This window comes from Piliocolobus tephrosceles, chromosome 2 (assembly GCF_002776525.5).
Source record: "Piliocolobus tephrosceles isolate RC106 chromosome 2, ASM277652v3, whole genome shotgun sequence".
Classification (NCBI taxonomy): Eukaryota; Metazoa; Chordata; class Mammalia; order Primates; family Cercopithecidae; genus Piliocolobus; species Piliocolobus tephrosceles.
Window position 1 is genome coordinate 92967989 of NC_045435.1, and position 21429 is coordinate 92989417.

The window sequence follows — 21429 nt, forward strand, 5'->3', positions numbered from 1 at the left end:
GTATAAGTGAAACCTGTCATTCTCCCAGCAAAGGATAATTGAGATTAGAGAGTGTGTAAAACAAAAAAACAAAAATATTACCCAAATTATTTGTACCACATACGGGTTTGAAACTTGGCCATCCAAGATACTAACTAAAAAGACTATTATTGGCTGGGCGCGGTGGCTTAGTGAGCCTGTAATTCCAGCACTTTGGGGGGCCAAGGCGGGCGGATCACAAGGTCAGGAGATCGAGACCATCCTGGCTAACACGGTGAAACCCCGTCTCTATTAAAAATACAAAAAAATTAGCTGGGCGTGGTGGTGACGGGTGCCTGTAGTCCCAGCTACTCAGGAGGGTGAGGCAGGAGAATGGCGTGAACCTGGGAGGTGGAGCGTGCAGTGAGCCGAGATTGTGCCACTGCACTCCAGCCTGGGCGACAGAGCGAGACTCCATTTCAAAAAAAAAAAAAAAAAAGACTATTATTGTTCTTAAGGTAGAGAAATCAGACAATACATCTTGGCGCTCATGTTGCCTTCCTACATAACCTAGTTAATCTGACAAGTAAGACAAATTATTCATTGGGAAGATGTTTATATCATGCTTCAGTATAATTTGTCTACTCTTTTGTAGGGGAGAAATGTTGAAAACAGAACATTCAGTCTTTCTGGCAGTTAATCAACAGTGATACAACCTTACATTTCCTAACAACTACAAATTCCCTAATTAACCATTTTAAAAATGCAATAACAAAGCCATTAAACCACTATTTGCTCTAGTTCACTGTTTTTATTTACATAGCTACCTTTCTCCTGGACAAGCAATGTTAGCCAAAGATGCCTTCTTGATGACAATCCTATTCAATTTTTATTTATTTTTTTGGTGAAGGGTTTTCTCAGCAGCCAGTGACCACGTGGAGCTTTTTCACAGTTTCAAAGAAGTTTTCCTCATTTTAAAACTGCAAGAAAATTCTACACTTGATGGTAGTTCCTAAAAAAATAGTTCAATCAACCTTTTAGAATTTTTGTAATATAACTTCAAGTATGTAATGATTTAATTAACACAATACTCTTAATAAACAACAACAACAACAAACCCAAGTGCTAGCTCATTTCTGGTGCCATGAGACATAATAGCACCACTTGTTTTTCTATTTTAGTGGTTAAAATGTATGCATTTTTAGCACCCATCTACAAAAGTTAGATGTTAATAAAAATATGACATTACTCAGCTTACTAGGAAGTAACAGTCTTAATATCCCCCTAAGTGAAGAAATTTGTTTCATTTGCTGCATCCTGGGTCATGGAAAAGAATAGTATGAAAGGGAGAAACAAAGAACACCCTTTTAGCTAAGGCTTTTCAGTTCCTGAATCACTGAAGTATTGAAGTCATGTTCCTTGGAAGTGTAGAATCATACCACACATAGGAGGTTCCAAGGAGTTATGTTGTTATACACTGTGTATGTCAGGATAGACCACATTTAAAATGCTGAACATGGCTTAGCAGCCTTAAATATAAAAAAGAGGTAAACTAGAAAAAGTAATGATAGTGATCAACTCCCATCCTTTAACCAAAACTCTGCCTTGTCACTCCATTTCAAAAACAAAGTGAAATATTCTAAACAACTGACAGATTTTTTTACATAAAAACACAATGAATTTAGATTAATATCAGTCATTAGACACAATAAATACATGATGGGGAAGACAAAGAAAATAAAGTGCACCTTTACAGTGTAAGAGACTCAGAAATCACTTCCTAAATTGGCAATATAAATTGCAATATAAAAAGTAACTGATTAGCAAAATTAGATTAGCAATTTTTCAGCTGAAAAATTAGTTTTTCAGTACATGAGAGGGACAAATAACCTTTTATTCAAAGGTATTAAATTTATAGACTTGTATATTTTAATTTTGTGTAGGAGAAAGGAAAGCCATTCTTCTAGAAGGCACTAACTGGTTTAAATGTGCAAGTGAATTCCTAAAGAAAACATGTGCAAAGTATAGTCAAGAAGGCTGCCTGGTTCTTGTGTTGTATTCATTACTCTTCAGCATATACTATGAATTATTGCTGAACAACTGTATCAGTAACCAGGTTTTCCCATCAGAGCTTCAGTGTGTTCAGTCCACAGTGTCACAGATCTCCTTTACTTTCTGATTGAATTCTTCTGGTTGATCTGCATATACATAATGTCCTGCCCCAAGAATAGCCTGGATAAGGAAAAGCATTCAGAAGGTTAGTGAGTAAAAGCATTTAATAAAACACAATAATATATAAGCAAAGACACGTAGTAATAAAAGTGAGAGCCACTATATTTAAATAAAACACATGATAAAAAATAACAATAATCTATAGTGACTATTAAGTATATCCATTAAAAGGATCTGAGAATAGAAAAATCTACTGAATTGAATCTACATACAATTTTAATATGCAAAAAACACTTAATTGACCACTAATAAAAGTGCCAACAGAGAAACTGAAAAAAGTGAGACTGTGCTGCCTTGTGAGGTGGGAATTACTTTAAGAGCTACTGGACCAGTCCCTCTGCCCGTCTCTCCTAATGCTGTGGCTCTAGGGACAGGAAAAGTCACTCAGAAAGGTGGTTCATGGTTTGGACATGAAGATGTATGCAGGCCAAACCTTGCACCCAACACATGTGGTATCAAGTCCCTGACTGAGGCTGCAGGTATAGCTTAGATGACCTGTAACACCAGGATGACCTAAAACCTCTTTTAAGGGAGATAATAAAACAGACTTCACTTATACCTAAAAACCCAAATCAAGTCACATACTTACTATTGTCTTCACATATGAATGTGGTCGTAAGGACTGGATGCTGGTGCCAGAATTGCCATCTATGCAGGAGCGGGCGCCAAAGATCACTGAAACTGGAATGTCAGGGTGCATTTTACCAATTCGCTGGAGCATTGGCCTTTTTGCCCATCCATAAGGAATAGTCATATTCTTGAAAGCTGTCTCACCACTTTAACAGCAAGGAGAAAATCACAATGTATGATTTTTGGGAATGAGTATGCATTGCACTGTCACTTCTATCAAAACACATTCATATTTAGCTTTTCCAGCACTTAAGAAAAACCTCAGCTTAAATAGACAACAATTTATGAGATAGTGTAAAGAACAAATCTCACAGATCACTGTTAGATAAGCAAGGCTGCTGTATACTTCAGCTGATTTTTTAAAGTTTTCCTGTAAACCAAAATGTACAACCTTAATTTTCTGTCATTAAATTATTTATTGTGGAGATAGTTAAAAATATGTTTTTTCACCCTTATTTAAACTGATGTAGAAGGTAGCTTATCCCCAGGTTCATGGCACCAGCATTTCACCTGCAATGCCAAAACCATTACCAAGTTAAGAAACTCAGATAATATATTCTTGCAAACTCTCAGGATAGGTCTATTTGCTGTCACTTCTGCTATTCATTTTTTTTTTTTTTTTTGAGATGGAGTCTTGCTCTGTTGCCTAGGCTGGAGTGCAGCTACACAATCTTGGCTCACTGCAACCTCTGCCTCCCGGGTTCAAGCAATTTTCCTGCCCCAGCCTCCTGAGTAGCTGGGATTACAGGCACGCACAACTAAATTTTGTATTTTCAGTAGAGACGGGGTTTCACCATGTTGGTCAAGCTGGTCTCAAACTCCTGACCTTGTGATCTGCCCGCCTCGGCCTCCCAAAGTGCTGGGATTACAGGCGTGAGTCACCGCACCCGGCCACTTCTGCTATTCTTACAGAACTAGAGAAAATTCTAACTTGCCTTTTATGAAGAATTCAAGTCTCACCACAAGAAAGGTAACAAACTAGGACTACATGAACACATGTAATCATGAAATAAGAGGACGTGAAGAGTAAAACTTAGACCATGCAGGAAAAGGAATGATGTTCCTGGGGCAGACCCCTAAAAACAGCTGTTGGAGCAAGTCAATCAATGTGTTCACCTAATCCACAAGATCTGACTGCCTAGCAAGTCACAAAACCTCAATCTCTTGAGGACCTTAAACCTCTAGTCTCCCTCACTCTTGGCAGAGAACCTCTAACCTACTTTATTAAAAAGACTGAGGCTACAGCTACACCTATAAATAACTACCATGGCCTCAATCTTTTTAATAAAGTAGGCGTACATATTATCTGCCAAAAGCGAGGGAGGAAATAAAAGGGAGGGAGGCTGCCTCTGCATCTCACCTCTTAGCCTTTCATCCAAACCTCAGTCTTAGAAAGGATGAGATACCACTTCTCTGTCTTAAAGTGTGCTCCATGACCCACCTATGCAGGATCACCAGAGTATTTGTTAGAGATGCAGCCCAGAAATGCTAGTCTCAGTCTTAGAAATAAGCCTCAGGAGTCACATTTTAACAAGCACCCCCAATAATTTCAGTACATGACATAGCATGAGAACTGTAGCTCTCATCTTTGCATTCTATTCTTGATGCTCCTCCTAGAAACTCTAGGGCCTTATGGTTTGGCCTCCTCCTAGTTCACCACTGTCGTCAGGCTATGTTTTCTCCACTGGTACTCTTCACCCAACATCCATAAGTAGTATTTGTAAAAAATACATTTGGCTCTCTTGCTCCCTCTGCTACTATGCCCCATTCTGTCTCTCTCCTTCTAATCACTGTCAAAATACATGCAGAATCCCTCACTTCCTCCTCACCCTCTGCAGCTGCATTTCTAAGGCTGACCTATAGATGTTTAGAGTTGTTCAGGAGTACAATCATCAAATAGACTTGAAAAATACTACACAGCCTCTCCCATTCACTTGGGAAATTCAATACCTTTCGGTATAGTAAAGGATAATTCATAGTACAGACAACCATTTACTTTTGTTTAATCTGGCACCCTTTTTTCTTTTTTTGATGAAACATTCATACTCAGTTTGGGAAATACTTCATGTGAAATTCTTCAACTTTCAACTCAAACCATCTCTTGGAGATGCCCAAGACCAAGACTTCTTCAACTTATTCATAAGAACTTTGAGGGAAGAGTGAACATCTCACTTTTTAATCTGCCATCAGAACTCAGCACAATGTTTTATACAGTGGGTACTCTAAGAATAGATGAGTAAAATAAAATGTATTAGACACATGTCCTTTCAAATTCAGTAATTTAACTACTGATAAAAATCTTCTGGACCACTGATATATTTTTTAAAAAAGGCCGGGAACGGTGGCTCATGCCACTTTGGGAGGCCGAGGTGGGCGGATCACCTGGGTCAGAAGTTCAAGACCAGCCTGACCAACATGGAGAAACCCTGTCTCTAATAAAAATACAAAAAAATTAGCTGGGCATGGCAGCGCATGCCTGTAATCCCAGCTACTTCGGAGGCTAAGGCAGGAGAATCGCTTGAACATGGTACGCAGACGTTGCAGTGAGCCAAGATGGTGCCATTGCCCTTCACCCTTGGTGACAAGAGCAAAATTCCATCTCAAATAAATAAACAAACATTAAAAAAAAAAAAAAAAAAGTCTAAAACACACACACACAGTGAATTGAGAAACCTAACCCTCACCTTGGAGTCTGTACATTACAGTGGTAGATGTATTCTGTCACAGTATCGTCTTCGAACATTGAAGAATACTTCCGTTTGAAATCAGGCCTTAAACGCTGCACTAGACTTAAACCTATTTAACAGGAAATTTAAAAAATGCATGTTTTAAATTATAATTAACTTATCAACTAAATAATACAGAAAGTTTTAGTGCTTGTCTGTGTAATGACTGTTATGTGCACACACACATATACATATGTAATCAAATATATATTGTAGGTGGTAAAAAGCACACATTCTTATAGCTGTCCTCCTAAAGTTCCCCAAGGAAATAATAATATAAGAATTAAAGAGTATTGTATTTTGACTTGCAGATGTGCTTTAGGGCCTCAAAAACGTGTAAGTTAGAAGGCACTTTTGTAGGTAAATAAATTCTTTAAATGTGGCCAGTGAGTAGCTCATACATAAAATTAATGTATTAACTTGTATTTCTTCCATAATTATAACACATTAACATCCAAATGAAGTAAACTAGCATATATAATTATTTCTGTGTGAAAATAAATTCAGTTTTTTCTTGGGACACTAGCAAGACCCCCTGCTAAGGTTATCCCTGGTGGTGCACACAGCCCCACTCTAGAAAAAGCCGAGGGCACCCGGGAGCAGTGGCTCATGCCTGTAATCCTAGCACTTTGGGAGGCCAAGGCGGGCGGATCACAAGGTCAGGAGTTTGAGACTAGCCTAACCAACATGGTGAAACCCCCATTTTGTATTTGTACTGAAAATACAAAAATTAGCTGGGCGTGGTGGCATGCACCTGTAATCCTAGCTACTCAGGAGGCTGAGGTAGGAGAATCACTTGAACCTGGGAGGTGGAGGTTGTAGTGAGCCGAGATCGCGCCACTGCACTCTAGCCTGGGTGACAGAGTGAGACTCCGTCTCAAAAAAAAAAAAAAAAAAAAAGAAAAGGCTGGGCGCTGTGGCTCATGCCTGTAATCCCAGCACTTTGGGAGGCCGAGGCAGGCGGATCACGAGATCAGGAGATCAAGACCTTCCTGGCTAACACAGTGAAACCCTGTCTCTACTAAAAATACAAAAAATTAGCCGGGTGTGGTGGCGGGCGCCTGTAGTCCCAGCTACTTGGGAGGTTGAGGCAGGAGAATGGAATGAACCCAGGAGGCAGAGCTTGCAGTGAGCAGAGATCGCGCCACTGCACTCCAGCCTGGGCGACAGAGCAAGACTCTGTCTCAAAAAAAGAAAAAGAAAAAAAGAAAAAGCCCAGGGCAAGGCCCACAAGGGAAAGAGGATGAAGAGCAGAAGCTTTCCTCTAGTCACATTTTTCCATTCTGAGGCCCCAGAGACTGACTGGTCTCCCTTTCTGGTACCACTACCCCATTAACTCCAGCAAGGCTTTACTTCTCTACTGGTCCTCTCTTTCCATCTGTGATGAATTATATAGCTCCACCAAGAAATTCTGTCATGCAGTTGATTCTACATCACCTTCCCACCCCCAAGTGCAAGCAATAATAAGAGGCTGAGGGCATGGCTTTAAAGAGCCTCTCCTAGGTGTCCTCCCTTGCCCATCACTTCTAATTTCTCTTCATACTTTACTTTTCCCATAATTGTTATTTGTGTACCTGTGATCTAGTAAAATCTATTTCTATTTCAGGGCTATAAAGATTAAACGAAGCTCTTAAGTACTTTACCAGAGGAGGACCAAGCATACTAAGGAGTGGCTCTACTGGGGAGGGCTGAAAGACTGCAGGTAGGCAAAATGTGCCTTCTGTAAGAGCACTGAGGCCGGGCGCGGTGGCTCACGCCTGTAATCCCAGCACTTTGGGAGGCCGAGGCGGGCGGATCACGAGGTCAGGAGATCGAGATCATCCTGGCTAAACACAGTGAAACCCCATCTCTACTAAAAATACAAAAAAATTAGCCGAGCGTAGTGGCAGGTGCCTGTAGTCCCAGCTACTCGGGAGGCTGGGGCAGGAGAATGGTGTGAACTCAGGAGGCAGAGCTTGCAGTGAGCCGAGACCACGCCACTGCACTCCAGCCTGGACAGCAGAGCGAGACTCCGTCTCAAAAAAAAAAAAAGGAGCACTGAGTAAAGTGTGGTCACCAATTCAACCCCCATACCCTCCTCTAAGTCCTGCAGTCCCACTGCTCTCCCTATCCAAAGAGAAGGCACTAGGGCAAGGAAGGCCAGGGGTGGGCAAAAGGGAACAGCATTTACAATAACCTGCATGACAGTTAATCCCACACCCTCCTCCATACCCCCATGCCTGTTTTCTTGCTAACAGAAGAATCCATCTTTCCTTTCTTTCTTTCTTTTTTTTTTTTGACAGGGTCTTGCACTGTTGCCTAGGTTGGAGTACAGTGGCGCAATCTTGGCTCACCACAACCTCCATCTACCTCCCAGGTTTGAGTAATTCTTGTGCCTCAGCCTCCTCTCCTGAGTAGCTGGGATTACAGGTGTATGTCACCATGCCTGGCTAGTTTTTTTGTATTTTTAGTAGAGATGGGGATTTGTCATGTTGGTCAGGCTGGTCTCGAACCCTGGCCTCAAGTGATCTGCCCACCTCAGCCTCCCAAAGTGCTGGGATTACAGATGTGAGCCACAGCACCTGGTTAGAACACATCTTTTCTATAGTATAAATTAGGCAGCAATGTGCCCAAGAAAGCAGGCCCTGGGAACAAGTCATGATTGGTCCGTCACAGAAATTTCTTCTTTGCTGGTGGAAAGACTAGGAGTGCGCAGTCATAAGGGGAGGTTGGCTGGAGCCTTCCAGAGAGGACTTTCTTCCCTAACATAGCATTATGGAGACAAGGACCATTTTCCATGCTTTTCTTTCTTTTTGCTCACAAATCAGGGTGCTGATTTGTGAGATGATGCTTAATGCCATGGCAGGCATCAAACACCCGTGAGGAAAAAAGTCAAGAAAACACAGACACAGACCCAAACCCTAACATCAATGAGCAAGCAACCAGAACAAGTGCTAAAACCTATCTCCAGTTTGCTTATTAAGGAAATAATAAAAGGCCTTATAATTTAAGCCACTTGGGTATTCAGTTACTTACAACTAAAAGTACTCCAAACTCATACAAGTTGTACAGGGGAAAGGCAGAAGTTCGGAACATCATTATCTGTGACAATGAGGGAAGGAAATTCCCATGGCTGTGGGGCTGAGACAGAGCTGCTGAGAATCAAATAAAAGTCAATCAGGGACTAAACACTGGTGCCTCAAAATATGGCCAGAAATATACATCAGGAGTCCCCAAAATGTTGTGGAAAAAATAACTTTATCGGCCGGGCGCGGTGGCTCAAGCCTGTAATCCCAGCACTTTGGGAGGCCGAGGCGGGCGGATCACGAGCTCAGGAGATCAAGACCATCCTGGCTAACATGGTGAAACCCTGTCTCTACTAAAAAATACAAAAACTAGCCAGGCGAGGTGGCTGGCGCCTGTAGTCCCAACTACTCAGGAGACTGAGGCAGGAGAATGGCGTGACCCCGGGAGGCGGACCTTGCAGTGAACTGAGATCCGGCCACTGCACTCCCGCCCGGGCCACAGAGCGAGACTCCGTCTCAAAAAAAAATAAAAATAAAAAAAATAACTTTATCTTTCCAACATTCTGACATAGATGAGGGAAGAATCTGTGAGTGTGGTGGTACCTGTTATCCCCAGGGTAAATCAATCAGGTTTTATGATCTACCAAATGGTATCATCAATTGGCGAAATGCTCTCCAATGCTTGCCAACAGGGCAACATGCTACACTTCTCCCAGGCCCTGGACTAGCAGACGTCCTTATATCCTCCCCAAAACACTCTGCTTGTCTGGCGTTTTTTAGAGTGTTGAGGACTAACTAACCTCATCCTCAGCATTTCCCTCCTTTCTGCTTTGCTAATTATTTGTAATGTTTACAACATAAAGAGTCCCCTTTGAGGAGAAGAGCCTAGTTGCATTCGTCTTTGTGTAAGACATGGTACTTATTAGAGGAAGAGGAGAAAAAGTAAGGGTTGAGGGTTTTTTTTGAAGATTTTGACTAAGGATAGTGAATTTTCTTCTGATAATCTACAAACATCTTGCTTTCCTAGAACATAAGCACTCACCAAAGGGTCCTGCAATCCTTAGGCCAGCTAAAGGGTTAAAGGGAGTCAATGCTGCTCCCAAGGCTCTGATCCAAACTGGAATTGGTCTGTCTTGATCAGCAAGGTCTGGTCGTTCAGGGAAGCCCCAAGGTTCCACTAAAATGAGATGATTAACCCTGTTGGAGGAAAGAACAGATTTAAGTTCATTTGGTAAAATCACTCTAAGACTATAAAGAGCTAACATGATTTATAAAATAAAGGTAGAATGAACTACCTTCAAAAACCTTCACGTTAAAGACTAATGGTGGTACAGGTCGTATCATACTCTTATCCTGTATAAACTTTGGAGATTCAGTAGGGTCTAAGCGGTGTATGGTAGAAAAAGGGCTTTATTTTTAATATATCTAAATGTGGATAATAAAAGATGTATAGAGTATACAACTGTGTGTTTACTGAGAAAAAGAAAAAAGGGCATTTGTTATTTAAGTTACAATCTGGGAGATGATGTAGATCACTGGCTACTCAGAAAAATCCAATGATTCCATTTATATCATGGCTGACACTGCAAAAATGGCCAAAGATCAATATCTCATTCTTTTTAATTTATTTATTATTTATATTTTATTTTATTTTATCTTATTTTATTTTGAGACACAGTCTCACTCTGTTACCCAGGCTGGAGTGCAGTGGCGCAATCTCGGCTCACTGCAACCTCTGCCTCCTGGGTTCATGCCATTCTCATGCCTCAGCCTCCTGAGTAGCTGGGACGACAGATGCCCACCACCACGCCTGGCTAATTTTTTGTATTTTTAGTAGAGACGAGGTTTCACCATGTTAGCCAGGATGGTCTTGATCTCCTGACCTCATGATCCGCCTGCCTCGGCCTCCCAAAGTGCTGGGATTATAGGCGTGAGCCACTGCGCCCGGACCAATATCACATTCTTATAAAATAGCCTCAGATACCAACAATAGTTATCTCCTATGAATCAACCATCCTAAAAATTTAAGTGAAGTTAAGGACTTAAAGTGGGTTCAAAAGTACTTTACATTAACTTTTCATAAACATGATAACGTAATGTGGACTGAAAACACTCCTTAGTTTGGGATTCTAGAACTGTCGAAAAGGAACACGTCTATCTACTTTATCCATGATTTCATGCTATACTAACATTAGATTCTGTTCCCAATTCTTTCCCAATTTTCTTTTTCATTGACCAAGAGATAGAAAATCTTTCGTACAACTTCATATACAATTATTTCTTATTGTTAATCATTTTAATTTTTCCATCTTATGAAACTTCTTCCCAATGAAGGAAAACCAGAACTATCAGCAATACTTCCATGTAGCTGCATCATACTTTATACATCATAAAGATTCTAAACAAAGTACAAAGATCCTTCTGAAACAATACAATGTTCAACTGTAACCAAACCAGCCAAGAAATGCCCGCCAAAAATCTCCCAAGGATAAACTGACAATGACTCTAAAGTCCCTTTCCTAAGTTATAACTGAAACAGAAAGGTAAAGAAACTAAAACATGGGCACAGATGGTACTATTCCTCATATAAAATCTATTCTATTATTGTTGTCAGCATGCATAAGAATGAGTCAGTAACAGGTCCATACTGTGACTGCTATTTTTCAGACAGAAAGCTTTAGAGCACAGAGCTCTATGGTCCCTTGGAGAATACTGGGTGCAATCTTTTATCTTAGATAAGAAGGAAGCTGAGATGTACTACACGACCTGCTCTGGTATATAACATTAGTTAACACAGAACTAGGGCTGAAACCCACATTTCTCTACTCCAGCATACTAACAGATGCTGATAAGGAATTGGGCAGAAGGCTTTGTTTTCTAAAAATAGGCTAATCAACGTAAGATAGACATATTAGTAAAGGTAAAACTTAACCTTTATTAACTCTCAAGGCCGGTCCTAATAGTATACTCTAGATTTTACAGCATTGAGAACATATGTAGACTATAACCATAATGAGTTTCATATAATTATGAAGTATGCCTTCACAGCCTAAAAAATTCATATGAGAACATTTTCTAATAGTGTATCAGAAAGAGGTTGGAAATGAGTGTTCTGCTTTGTTTTTTAACGGCAAAGACTATCTCTTATATTTTGACCACTTCCTAAATTCCTTTATATTTTTATTTTTTGAGATGGAGTCTCACTCTGTCGCCCAGGCTGGAGCGCAGTGACGCAATCTCAGCTCACTTCAACCTCTGCCTCCTAGGTTCAAGTGATTCTCCTACCTTAGTCTCCTGAGTAGCTGGGATTACAGGCATGTACCACCACGCCCAGCTAATTTTTGTATTTTTAGTAGACACGGGGTTTTACCATGTTGCTCAGGCTGGTCTCAAACTCCTGACCTCGTGATCCGCCCACCTTGGCCTCCCAAAGTGCTGGGATTATGGGCCTGAGCCACTGCACCCGGCCCTAAATTCCTTTAATTACAGCCCACAATAAGATGTGGGGTAGGGGAAGGAAGAGGCCTAACAGGGGTATAAGTGGAACTAACGAGACAGCCACCTAGTTGAAAGCAGCAAAGATTCATATTAAGAAACAGCCACTATTATTCACTATTGACTTACTTCCCAAAGAGAAAAATGAACTCTTCATTAAAACATACCCTACCCTAAACAATTGTTAAATTTTTGTCACAAATTTGTTAATGGATCTTGCTCAGTCTGCTCTAAACTCTTTCTGACCTGCTAACCCAAAAACAGGAGGACAAAGGAAAACTTGACAGAAGTCTCATCTGTCTCCAGGTGACTGTTTTTGCCTTAGTTCTGGTTTGCCTTTTAAATATGATCTTCAAAATTTCATCCCTAGGTGAAAATGCCAGTTTAACAAAGTATGCAAAGTATATATACTAAGGCAGATGACCTTTTAGTTCCTTTTTGAAAAGGAGTGAATGTCCCTACAATTGCTCAGTTCTACTGTCCCTACAATTGATCAGTTCTATGTCTTCATAACCTAGCATAAGGCTTAGCATGTGGCAGATGCTTGGTAAACATTTGGATTAATATGCTTTTCCACGTTTTCTTTTGGTCCTGGTCTATTAAGCATATACAAATTTTATAAAGTATAATCATAGCATAAGCATATCCAACTTGATTTTTCTGGTCCCCCAGATGACATCAGAACATCACTCCTATTTATTAATCTCATTATTCAGTAACAAAATCCATTTAGATAGTCAACAACCAGTCTAGTCTTTTCTAAATAAAATTATACTGTCTGGAACAGAATAATAAATCATAAGCATTGAATATTGGCCACAAAATTAGATTAATATATGTGTGCATGGGTGTCTGAAACAAGTTTTGTGGGGTGATACAGTTGTATTTTTCTAATCCAAACAATATAGAAGTGCTATAGTAAAAAAAGTTTGAACATAATTTTTTAAAACTCTACAACATCTAAACTGTAGTTAACTGTAGTTATATATCATCTGCTTCTACTACATGTAAAAACTCCAGAAAATAATTGTTCCTTATTTTTGGTTTTAGGAATTTTAAATAAGATAGACCAAGCAAAGCACTCAGGTTAGTGGCTATCAAAAGGTAAATATTCAGTAAATGTAAGATAGTTACAGTAGCAAGAATAGGAAGACTACAAGAGTAGAATTTATTCCAGGGAACATGGAAAGACAGGTATTTATTCTTCAGAAGAGCTTGATCACAGGTGACTACAACGTTGCACCAGACCAAGGTCCCAGGCTATCTTCTAACCTCTACTTCTAGTAAAAATATTATCTCCTCACTTGATAGGAGTTACTGGGTTTTAATGTACATCTAAACTATAATTAGCTAAACCCTACTCTTTAATATTCCAGAGAGGGTTCCCTGCTGGGATTGTTAGTTCACATTTAGGGTAAAGAATGGGTCCAACCAGACAGCACATGTGAGTCATCCTATTAGACATCTTTGTCAAGAACCAGAGACTGGTTTAAACCACAAGAAAAATAAAGAACCAGCAGAGCAGGAACAACAGAACAGCTCATCAGTTTTGAAATATAAAAAGGCATTCTTCTTAACGTTAGTCATCAGAATTGGCCTTAAGTTTGAAGATGGTGAGCAGAGTACATCCTTAAGGGCAAAGCAGTGGACAACACCTGTACCAACACACTGGGACCTGATTTCACTTGGTCTAAATGCTAACAAGGGTAGATAAGCCTGACCTTCATGAGATTTAAAGACAGCCACCAACCGGAAATAATGCAACAAGAACAATAGTCAGGTCAGGCGTGGTGGCTCATGCCTGTAATCCCAACACTTTGGGAGGCTGAGTTAGGAGGATCACTTGAGGCAAGGGGTTCAGTATCAGCCTGGCCAACATGGTGAAAACCCGTCGCTACAAAAAATACAAAAAAAATAGCCAGACGTGGTGGTGCACACCTATAATCCCAGCTACTTGGGAGGCTGAGGCATGAGAATTGCTTGAACCCAGGAGGTGGAGGTTGCAGTGAGCCGAGATCGTGCCACTGCACTGCAGCCAGGGCAACAGAGCAAGACATTGTCTCGGGGTGGGGGAAAAAAAGAAGCAAAGAAAGGAGAACAATCAGACCTAGGATCAAAGTGTATAAAGGAATTTAAGGAAAATAATCAGAAAGAATTCTAGTCAATGCACAAAGGAGGCATTTGCAAAATGAAGTTAGCCCCAGGTATTTCCCATTGGCTCCAAGCCACCGGAGAGAGAAAAGGGAAGGCCTGGAGAACAACAAACTAAATAAATACCTTCAACTTCGAATCAAGTAGAACAGCTTTTCCTAGAACAGCAGAGGGCCAACAAAAATTGCTCAACTCCGTTCTGTACAATCAGAAGACAGAGCCAGGCAAAAGAAAAGTATTCGAGATAAAATTATTTAAAAACTTTTCACTAGAAAAATAAAGACTAGTCAAAACTTACTCTAATCTAACTCGGAATAGATCTCTTTGCTAAACACTTTCTAAGTTAAAGTTTCTATAATCTCCTTTTCCTTAGTTTATAACAAATATCTTCAAAATACAGAGTCTTTTTAATGGGGTCCTGAGCAGCAGGGGCCAGAAGGAAAGGAAAATTAAAAGAGAAAAACTGGACCAGGTGCAGTGGCTCACGCCTGTAATCCAAATGTTGGCAAAAATTGATCAGCTTTTATTTGTTCTTTAGAGTAAGAATCCTTCTTAAACAAGTGCATTAAACTAGGCATTTTCATTCTTCTCCTCAAACTATCCTATAAAAGCAAAAAATGGAAGAATGGAGCTGCCCATAAAAGACAAAGACTGAAGTAGGTATGGCTTGGAACACTAAGTCCCAAAAAATAAAACAACGTTGTTTTTGTGTTTTTTCCCTCCATGAATTAAACAGAAAGTAAGGCGTTGTCATTTTACTTAAAATAAAAAAAATAAAGATTACATTTGCAACACCTGAGGAAGCAAAGAATAAAATAACATTATCAGCTGGGTGCAGTGGCTCATGCCTGTAATCCTGGCAGTTTTGGAGGCCGGAGGATCACTCGAGGCCAGGAGTTTGACACTGGCCTGGGCAACATAGTGAGCCCCCCCCATCTCTACATAAAATTTAAAAAATTACCCAGGCATGGTGGCACACCTGTAATACTAGCCACATGGGAGGATTGTTGAGCCTAGGAGGTCAAGACTGCAGTGAGCCATGACTGTGCCACTGCACTCCAGACTGTGCAACAGAGTAAGACCCTATCTCCAAAAAAAAGAAAAGTAACATTCTCAAAGTCCACTATCGAAAAAAAAGAGAGACAAAAGAGGCACAGTGAGTATAAGAAATGATCTGAATTTTATTTGATCTCCAGACCACTTTTTCCCTCCTCTTAGCGCTCCCCCCACTCCCACCAAAAGTCTTTCTGAAACTCAAAGATTCATTTCAATCTCATGACAGCATAATAAAAATGCTACTGGATCAAAAGCAAGCTGGATGAGCACTAAGTATATAGTTCGGTACCTGTTTGTTGATACCAAGTGGAATGCTCTGTTGCACCAGAGAAAGCATGTGTGTGCTGCAAAGAAGCTTCTCCAGCTCAGGTGAAACATTCCAGATCACACAGAAGGCAACCCTGACAACTACCCCATCTGCTTAGTGGGAATGCCAACTTCAAGACACACCAAACACTAAACATCACTTAATATGAGGTTTGCTATAATGGTGGACACTTATAGTACTCAGTTCTGTTTAATCCTGTTTAATGTTTGGATCTGTGAGTCTACTGAACTATTAACTATCAGATCATCTATGTAAATTTGTAAAAATTTGCCCAACCAGGATCAAGAGAAAAAAATTCCTTTTAATAAAAAGTTAACAAATATAAGCAACATTATTAGTAATACGAATAAACATGTGGACAGCAAGACCAAAGGGCACCAAAGGAGATGATGCACCTTGCAGAAAAGACAAGAGATATTCATTTTTCCCTGTCCTCTCCATTTAAAGAGAAGTGCTTTCCAGGGAAGCCATACTGAAAAGCAATGAAGGAAAAAAGCTAGGGAGAAGGGGAAGCACGTGAGATTGTTAATTCCAGTCTTCCTATATTATATGCTACAATGGGGTATTAATCTGGTCTATTAGAATAGGGAAAAAATAAACTATAAAATTTTACTTTTATTTAGTAGATTTAACACACTTCTAAACTAACTAAAGTTGTTGGTTTAAATGGCTGGTCAATTTGTTTAATTCTGTAAAATATTCATGTATGTTATATATACATATATGTGTGTGTAAATGTTAGAAGAAACATTCTAATACCTTTCTCTCACACATACATGTAGAATGATCTCTTTATTTCCACTGTATCCTGTTTTTATGACATAGTAACTTAAGATGTAGATTAACTGGGCAAAAGGCATAAAACTGAAATCTTTGCCTGCTTATGCTTGCATATCTGAAACTAATTTTTCTCCCAAAAATAAATTAGAAAGATATGACATGACCAGCTCTTATCTCTTGATACTTCTGTGCAAAATGGAAAGAGAAGAACAGAGAAAAGAACAAAAAATTATAAGCTAAAAGGTGAACTTAGCTTATAATTCTCTTTTTCAAAATCACCTATTCAAGAAATATTTACTAGGCAGCCACTATGTGCCAACCATGGTGTTCTGACTGACTGGACATAATCATGATTGGAGATATCTGAAAATCCGGAAAACATCATTATTTTGAAATTAATCTGTATTTAATAATTTAAGTTTTATGCAGAATATAAACTTGAATATTCAACACATTCTGTACAGTTCAAAATTTTGTTGGCAACCAGCCAAATTTAGACAGGCTAATTATTTCAAGCATTCTCATATCCATCTACTGCTACTACTTATGATTCTTGGTCCTGACACAGTACTCTAGTTTTATTTCTAGCATTAGACACAAACATTCAAAAACCATTTTCTAAAATATAATCAATCCAATGCAGGAATCACTAGCTTTGTTTTTAGATACCTTTTGCTATTCTCTTTTATAGATGTTTTTAAAGTGTTGATTCCCTTCTGAATCCCTGAGGCTTCACCCCCTATTTCTTTAGAGCAGTTCATAATTGAAAATGAAACTCTTACCAACTGACTTTATCAGCAGAGAGCTATGAAGGGTCGGGATTCTAAGACTTAGGGTTTAAAGACCAAGGTCTAGCCTGCAGAGTTCCATGTCACATCTCCAGAGAATAAATACCACAAGACAGACACAGACATAATACACACCTGATAAAAAACAAAGGAAGTTCAACTCCCACAAATAGCCCTGTTGACTTGTACCAGAAAGGCATCTACTTCCTTCTCCTTTCACCATAAATGCAGATAGGTGTTTGTCACTAACAGTAAGACACAATAAAAGAAAGTAACCCCAGCCAGGTGCGGTGGCTCACGCCTGTAATCCCAATACTTTGGGAGGCCAAGGCAGGCGGATCTCCTGAGGTCAGGAGTTTGAGACCAGCCTGGCCAACATGGTAGAACCCTGTCTCTACTAAAAATACAAAAATTAGCTGGCATGGTGGCAGGCTCCTGTAACCCCAACTACTCGAGAGGCTGAGGCAGGAGAACTGCTTGAACCTGGGAGATGGAGGTTGTGGTGAGCCGAGATACCGCACCACTGTACTCCAGCCTGGGCAACAGAGTGAGACTGGCTCGAAAAGAAAAGAAAAGAAAGAAAGTAACCCCAAAATGCCAACCAGGAGAAGAAAATTTGCGTTTCTTTTTAAAGAACCGGTCCACCAGTTGACAGGACTATTACTGTCTAACATATACAGGACCATGAGATCAGAAAAATCAGGTGTAAATGCTAAAGTTTAAAGAGTCTATAGAGAAAAAGTGGCTGTTCCAGAGGAAGAGAACCTCAGGTACAGAGGGCTGCTGCTTCACCCATCAAATTCTGTGTTGAACACACACCCAGAGTTACGCAATGGGGCGATCTTATAGGTATATACAGGGACTCTGAAACGACCATCATCCCATGTCTCACTCACAGACCTCAAAGTCAAAATCAGTTGCAATTTTGGATTTAAAAATCAGTCCTATGGAAAAATACACTGGCAACACAAAAATGCTATATTCATTTTTTGTTATTTCTTTCCAAAAGATGAGTGTTTCTCCTGTTTTCTTAGCACTTACATGTAACCTTCTCTCACAGTAGTAACATGAATAATAGAAAATAGCATTTAAAAATAAGGTAAAGAGGCTGGATGCAGTGGCTCAGGTCTGTCATCCCAGATCACAGAGGGGAGGCCGAGTGGGGTGGATCACCTGAGGTCAGGAGTTCAAGACCAGCCCGGCCAACATGGCAAAACCCCATCTCTACTAAAACTACAAAAATTAGCTGAGTGTGGTGGCATGCATCTGTAGTCACAGCTACTCGAGAGGCTGAGGCAGAAGAATCGCTTGGGCGTGGGAGGTGGAGGTTGCAGTGAGCCAAGATCACGCCACTGCACTCCAGCCTCGGTGACAGAGCGAGATTCTCTCTCTTAAAAAAAAAAAAAAAAGACAAAGAAAGAAGATGATGCTAGAAAGACTTTGAAGCAAATATTCATTAATTCAATGTTTTATAACGAGAAAGGTTAGGGTATGGTATAATAAAAAACTCTGGGATATATGCCATGAAGTTATATTTTCTATAGTTTAGATAAAAGAAAACTAAAGGTTAGATGTTAAGTGATTTGCTCTAAGTCATAAAGCTAGCACTAGTACCTACATCTTCTAACCTTCTGGTTTCCCCTTACAGCTTACTATAACTTAGAAAACATTAGACAAAGCCTGCTGGATCCATAGATTTAATGGTAATAGTAACAAATAATTTTTACTTGTGGCTTAAAATTATACATTAAAGTTTCTACAGTTCTAAGTTTAACAAAAAGAAAGCCCTTTCCCAAGCCTATTAACGTGTAGTACATGTAATAGGAAGATCTGACATGATTATTTCAGCTACTATATTGGTCATCAGTTGTGGTGTGGTCTATAGGGTCCTTTAAGAGAATGTCTGCCTTGTAAGGCTCAGACACTAAAACCACCAAAGATGAGAACTAGAGTCTGGTACTTGGAAGCACAGTTTTAATCCCACTCTTCTGTCACTACCACTTACCTTGATGGGTACTTTAGCGAGTAAGCAGCAGCCAAGAATCCACCTAGGTTGTGCCCAAGCAAGATCATTTTGTCCAATCCTAGGGCACATCTCCACTCTTCAATGGATTCCACAAACTGATTCTCCACTTCTTCTGCGTCACTGTCAAACCTGGGTCTACTACTTCGTCCAAAACCCAATAGGTCAAAAGCATAGACAGGTCTGTTGGTGCAAAGATCTCCAAAATTCAGTGCCCAGAGCCCAAGACCTCCTCCAAAACCATGTAGAAGGACAAGTGGAGTCTTATTTGAAATATTATGAGAGAACTTCAGTGTCCATATTTTATTTCCATTAGATATACGAACAGGTTCTTTTTTGTATGTGCAAGGGACACCTAATGAAAACATAAAAAAGAAATTCTGTTTCATTTTATTACTTCTGAGAAGGGAAGTATTCTCAGAGCAATCAAAAATTACAAACCATCTAGTATCCAATCTCATGATTTTAGCTTTTATTGTCAGCTATTTTTTAAAAGTACACATTTTATTGAAGTAAATAATTCTAAATGACTATGTTTTAAACCTAAGGGGGAAGACCTACCTCAGACAAAACTCAAGTAACCTGCGGTCAAGGTCTTTGGCAAGTCATATTACCTTCTAACTTCTTTCCACATCTATCAAATGAGGGTATTATACTCCTAGAAGTGAACAAGAACTTAGTGGCTACCGAATCCATTATTTTAAGGTCTCTAGCTTTGCAGACATTTTGTAGAATACTGTCAGGTGTCCTACAATTTCAAGGACAACTTGAAGGTGTCCTACAACTTCAACTTTGAGTTGAAGTCAGACTCAAAGGCATCATTTTTCCTTTAAAAGTAATCATGAACTTAGGGAAGGATTAATGGTATCTATATTAAACACATAAGTGAAATATTAAGTCATTTCAAAGTTTAGTAGAAAAAAAGTTGACAATTCATACAGCCAACAGACACATGAAAAAATGCTCATCATCACTCGCCATCAGAGAAATGCAAATCAAAACCACAATGAGATACCATCTCACACCAGTTAGAATGGCAATCATTAAAAAATCAGGAAACAACAGGTGTTGGAGAGGATGTGGAGAAATAGGAACACTTTTACACTGTTGGTGGCATTGTAAACTAGTTCAACCATTATGGAAAATGGTATGGCAATTCCTCAAGGATCTAGAACTAGATGTACCATATGACCCAGCCATCCCACTACTGGGTATATATCCAAAGGATTATAACTCATGCTGCTATAAAGACACATGCACACGTATGTTTATTGCGGCACTATTCACAATAGCAAAGACTTGGAATCAACCCAAATGTCCATCTGTGACAGACTGGATTAAGAAAATGTGGCACATATACACCATGGAATACTATGCAGCCATAAAAAAGGATGAGTTTGCGTCCTTTGTAGGGACATGGATGCAGCTGGAAACCATCATTCTTAGCAAACTACCACAAGAACAGAAAACCAAACACCGCATGTTCTCACTCATAGGTGGGAACTGAACAATGAGATCACTTGGACTCGGGAAGGGGAACATCACACACTGGGGCCTATCATGGGGAGGGGGGAGAGGGGAGGGATTGCATTGGGAGTTATACCTGATATAAATGATGAATTGATGGGTGCTGACGAGTTGATGGGTGCAGCACACCAACATGGCACAAGTATACATATGTAACAAACCTGCACGCTATGCACATGTACCCTAGAACTTAAAGTATAATAAAAAAAAAAAAAAAGAAAAAGAAAAAAAGTTGACAAAGTATTGTAGGAACTCCTCAGCATGACACACCAGGTAACTTGGGTCCAACTCTAGTAATCTCCCAGAAAAAGCAAATAGTCACAATTTTAAAGATCAAAGCTCTTTTTTACCTTCAATGCTGTGGGACTAAATACTTTAAACACTCCCAAAAATTGCCTAAAAATGAAATTAAATTTGAAATTCACTTATATTTAACTATCAACTGAATAGCTGCATTTCAGATATACCCCTTAATTATTTATGCATATTCATATACAGTAGACAAAACACTGAAGAAACAGGAGTTTCTGCCTTTTAACCAAAGAAATAATCTCAGGTTTTGTATCCGTATAGTGGCAGCAAAGAAGAAACCTAACATTCATTCAGATTATTAACAAAGCACATGCCCTCAAGTTGGGGGAAATACCATTAGTTTAGAAAAGGGGCTGCTTTGGCTTAAGTACCAAGCCAAACCACTTAAGTACCAAGCCAAACCACTTCAGACGTATTC

At 39.7% G+C, this 21429-nt stretch overlaps 1 protein-coding gene across 4 annotated transcripts in view; it reads right to left on the minus strand.

The window, feature by feature from the left end:
• Positions 1–749: 749 nt before the first annotated feature.
• The window catches only part of ABHD5 (abhydrolase domain containing 5), a 32141-nt gene continuing 11461 nt past the window's right edge, over positions 750–21429 (minus strand). For 3 of the 4 annotated variants that reach the window (XM_023231378.2, XM_023231377.3, XM_026454867.1), the window contains exons 3-7: positions 19155–19527; positions 9594–9748; positions 5505–5616; positions 2780–2966; positions 750–2190 (exon numbers count right to left, since the gene is read on the minus strand). In XM_023231378.2, the coding sequence (XP_023087146.1) occupies positions 2101–2190; positions 2780–2966; positions 5505–5616; positions 9594–9748; positions 19155–19527 (917 nt within the window). In that variant the 3' untranslated portion in view covers positions 750–2100. The remainder of the gene's footprint in view (positions 2191–2779; positions 2967–5504; positions 5617–9593; positions 9749–19154; positions 19528–21429) is intronic. The other variant, XM_031935223.1, reaches the window with a different exon arrangement.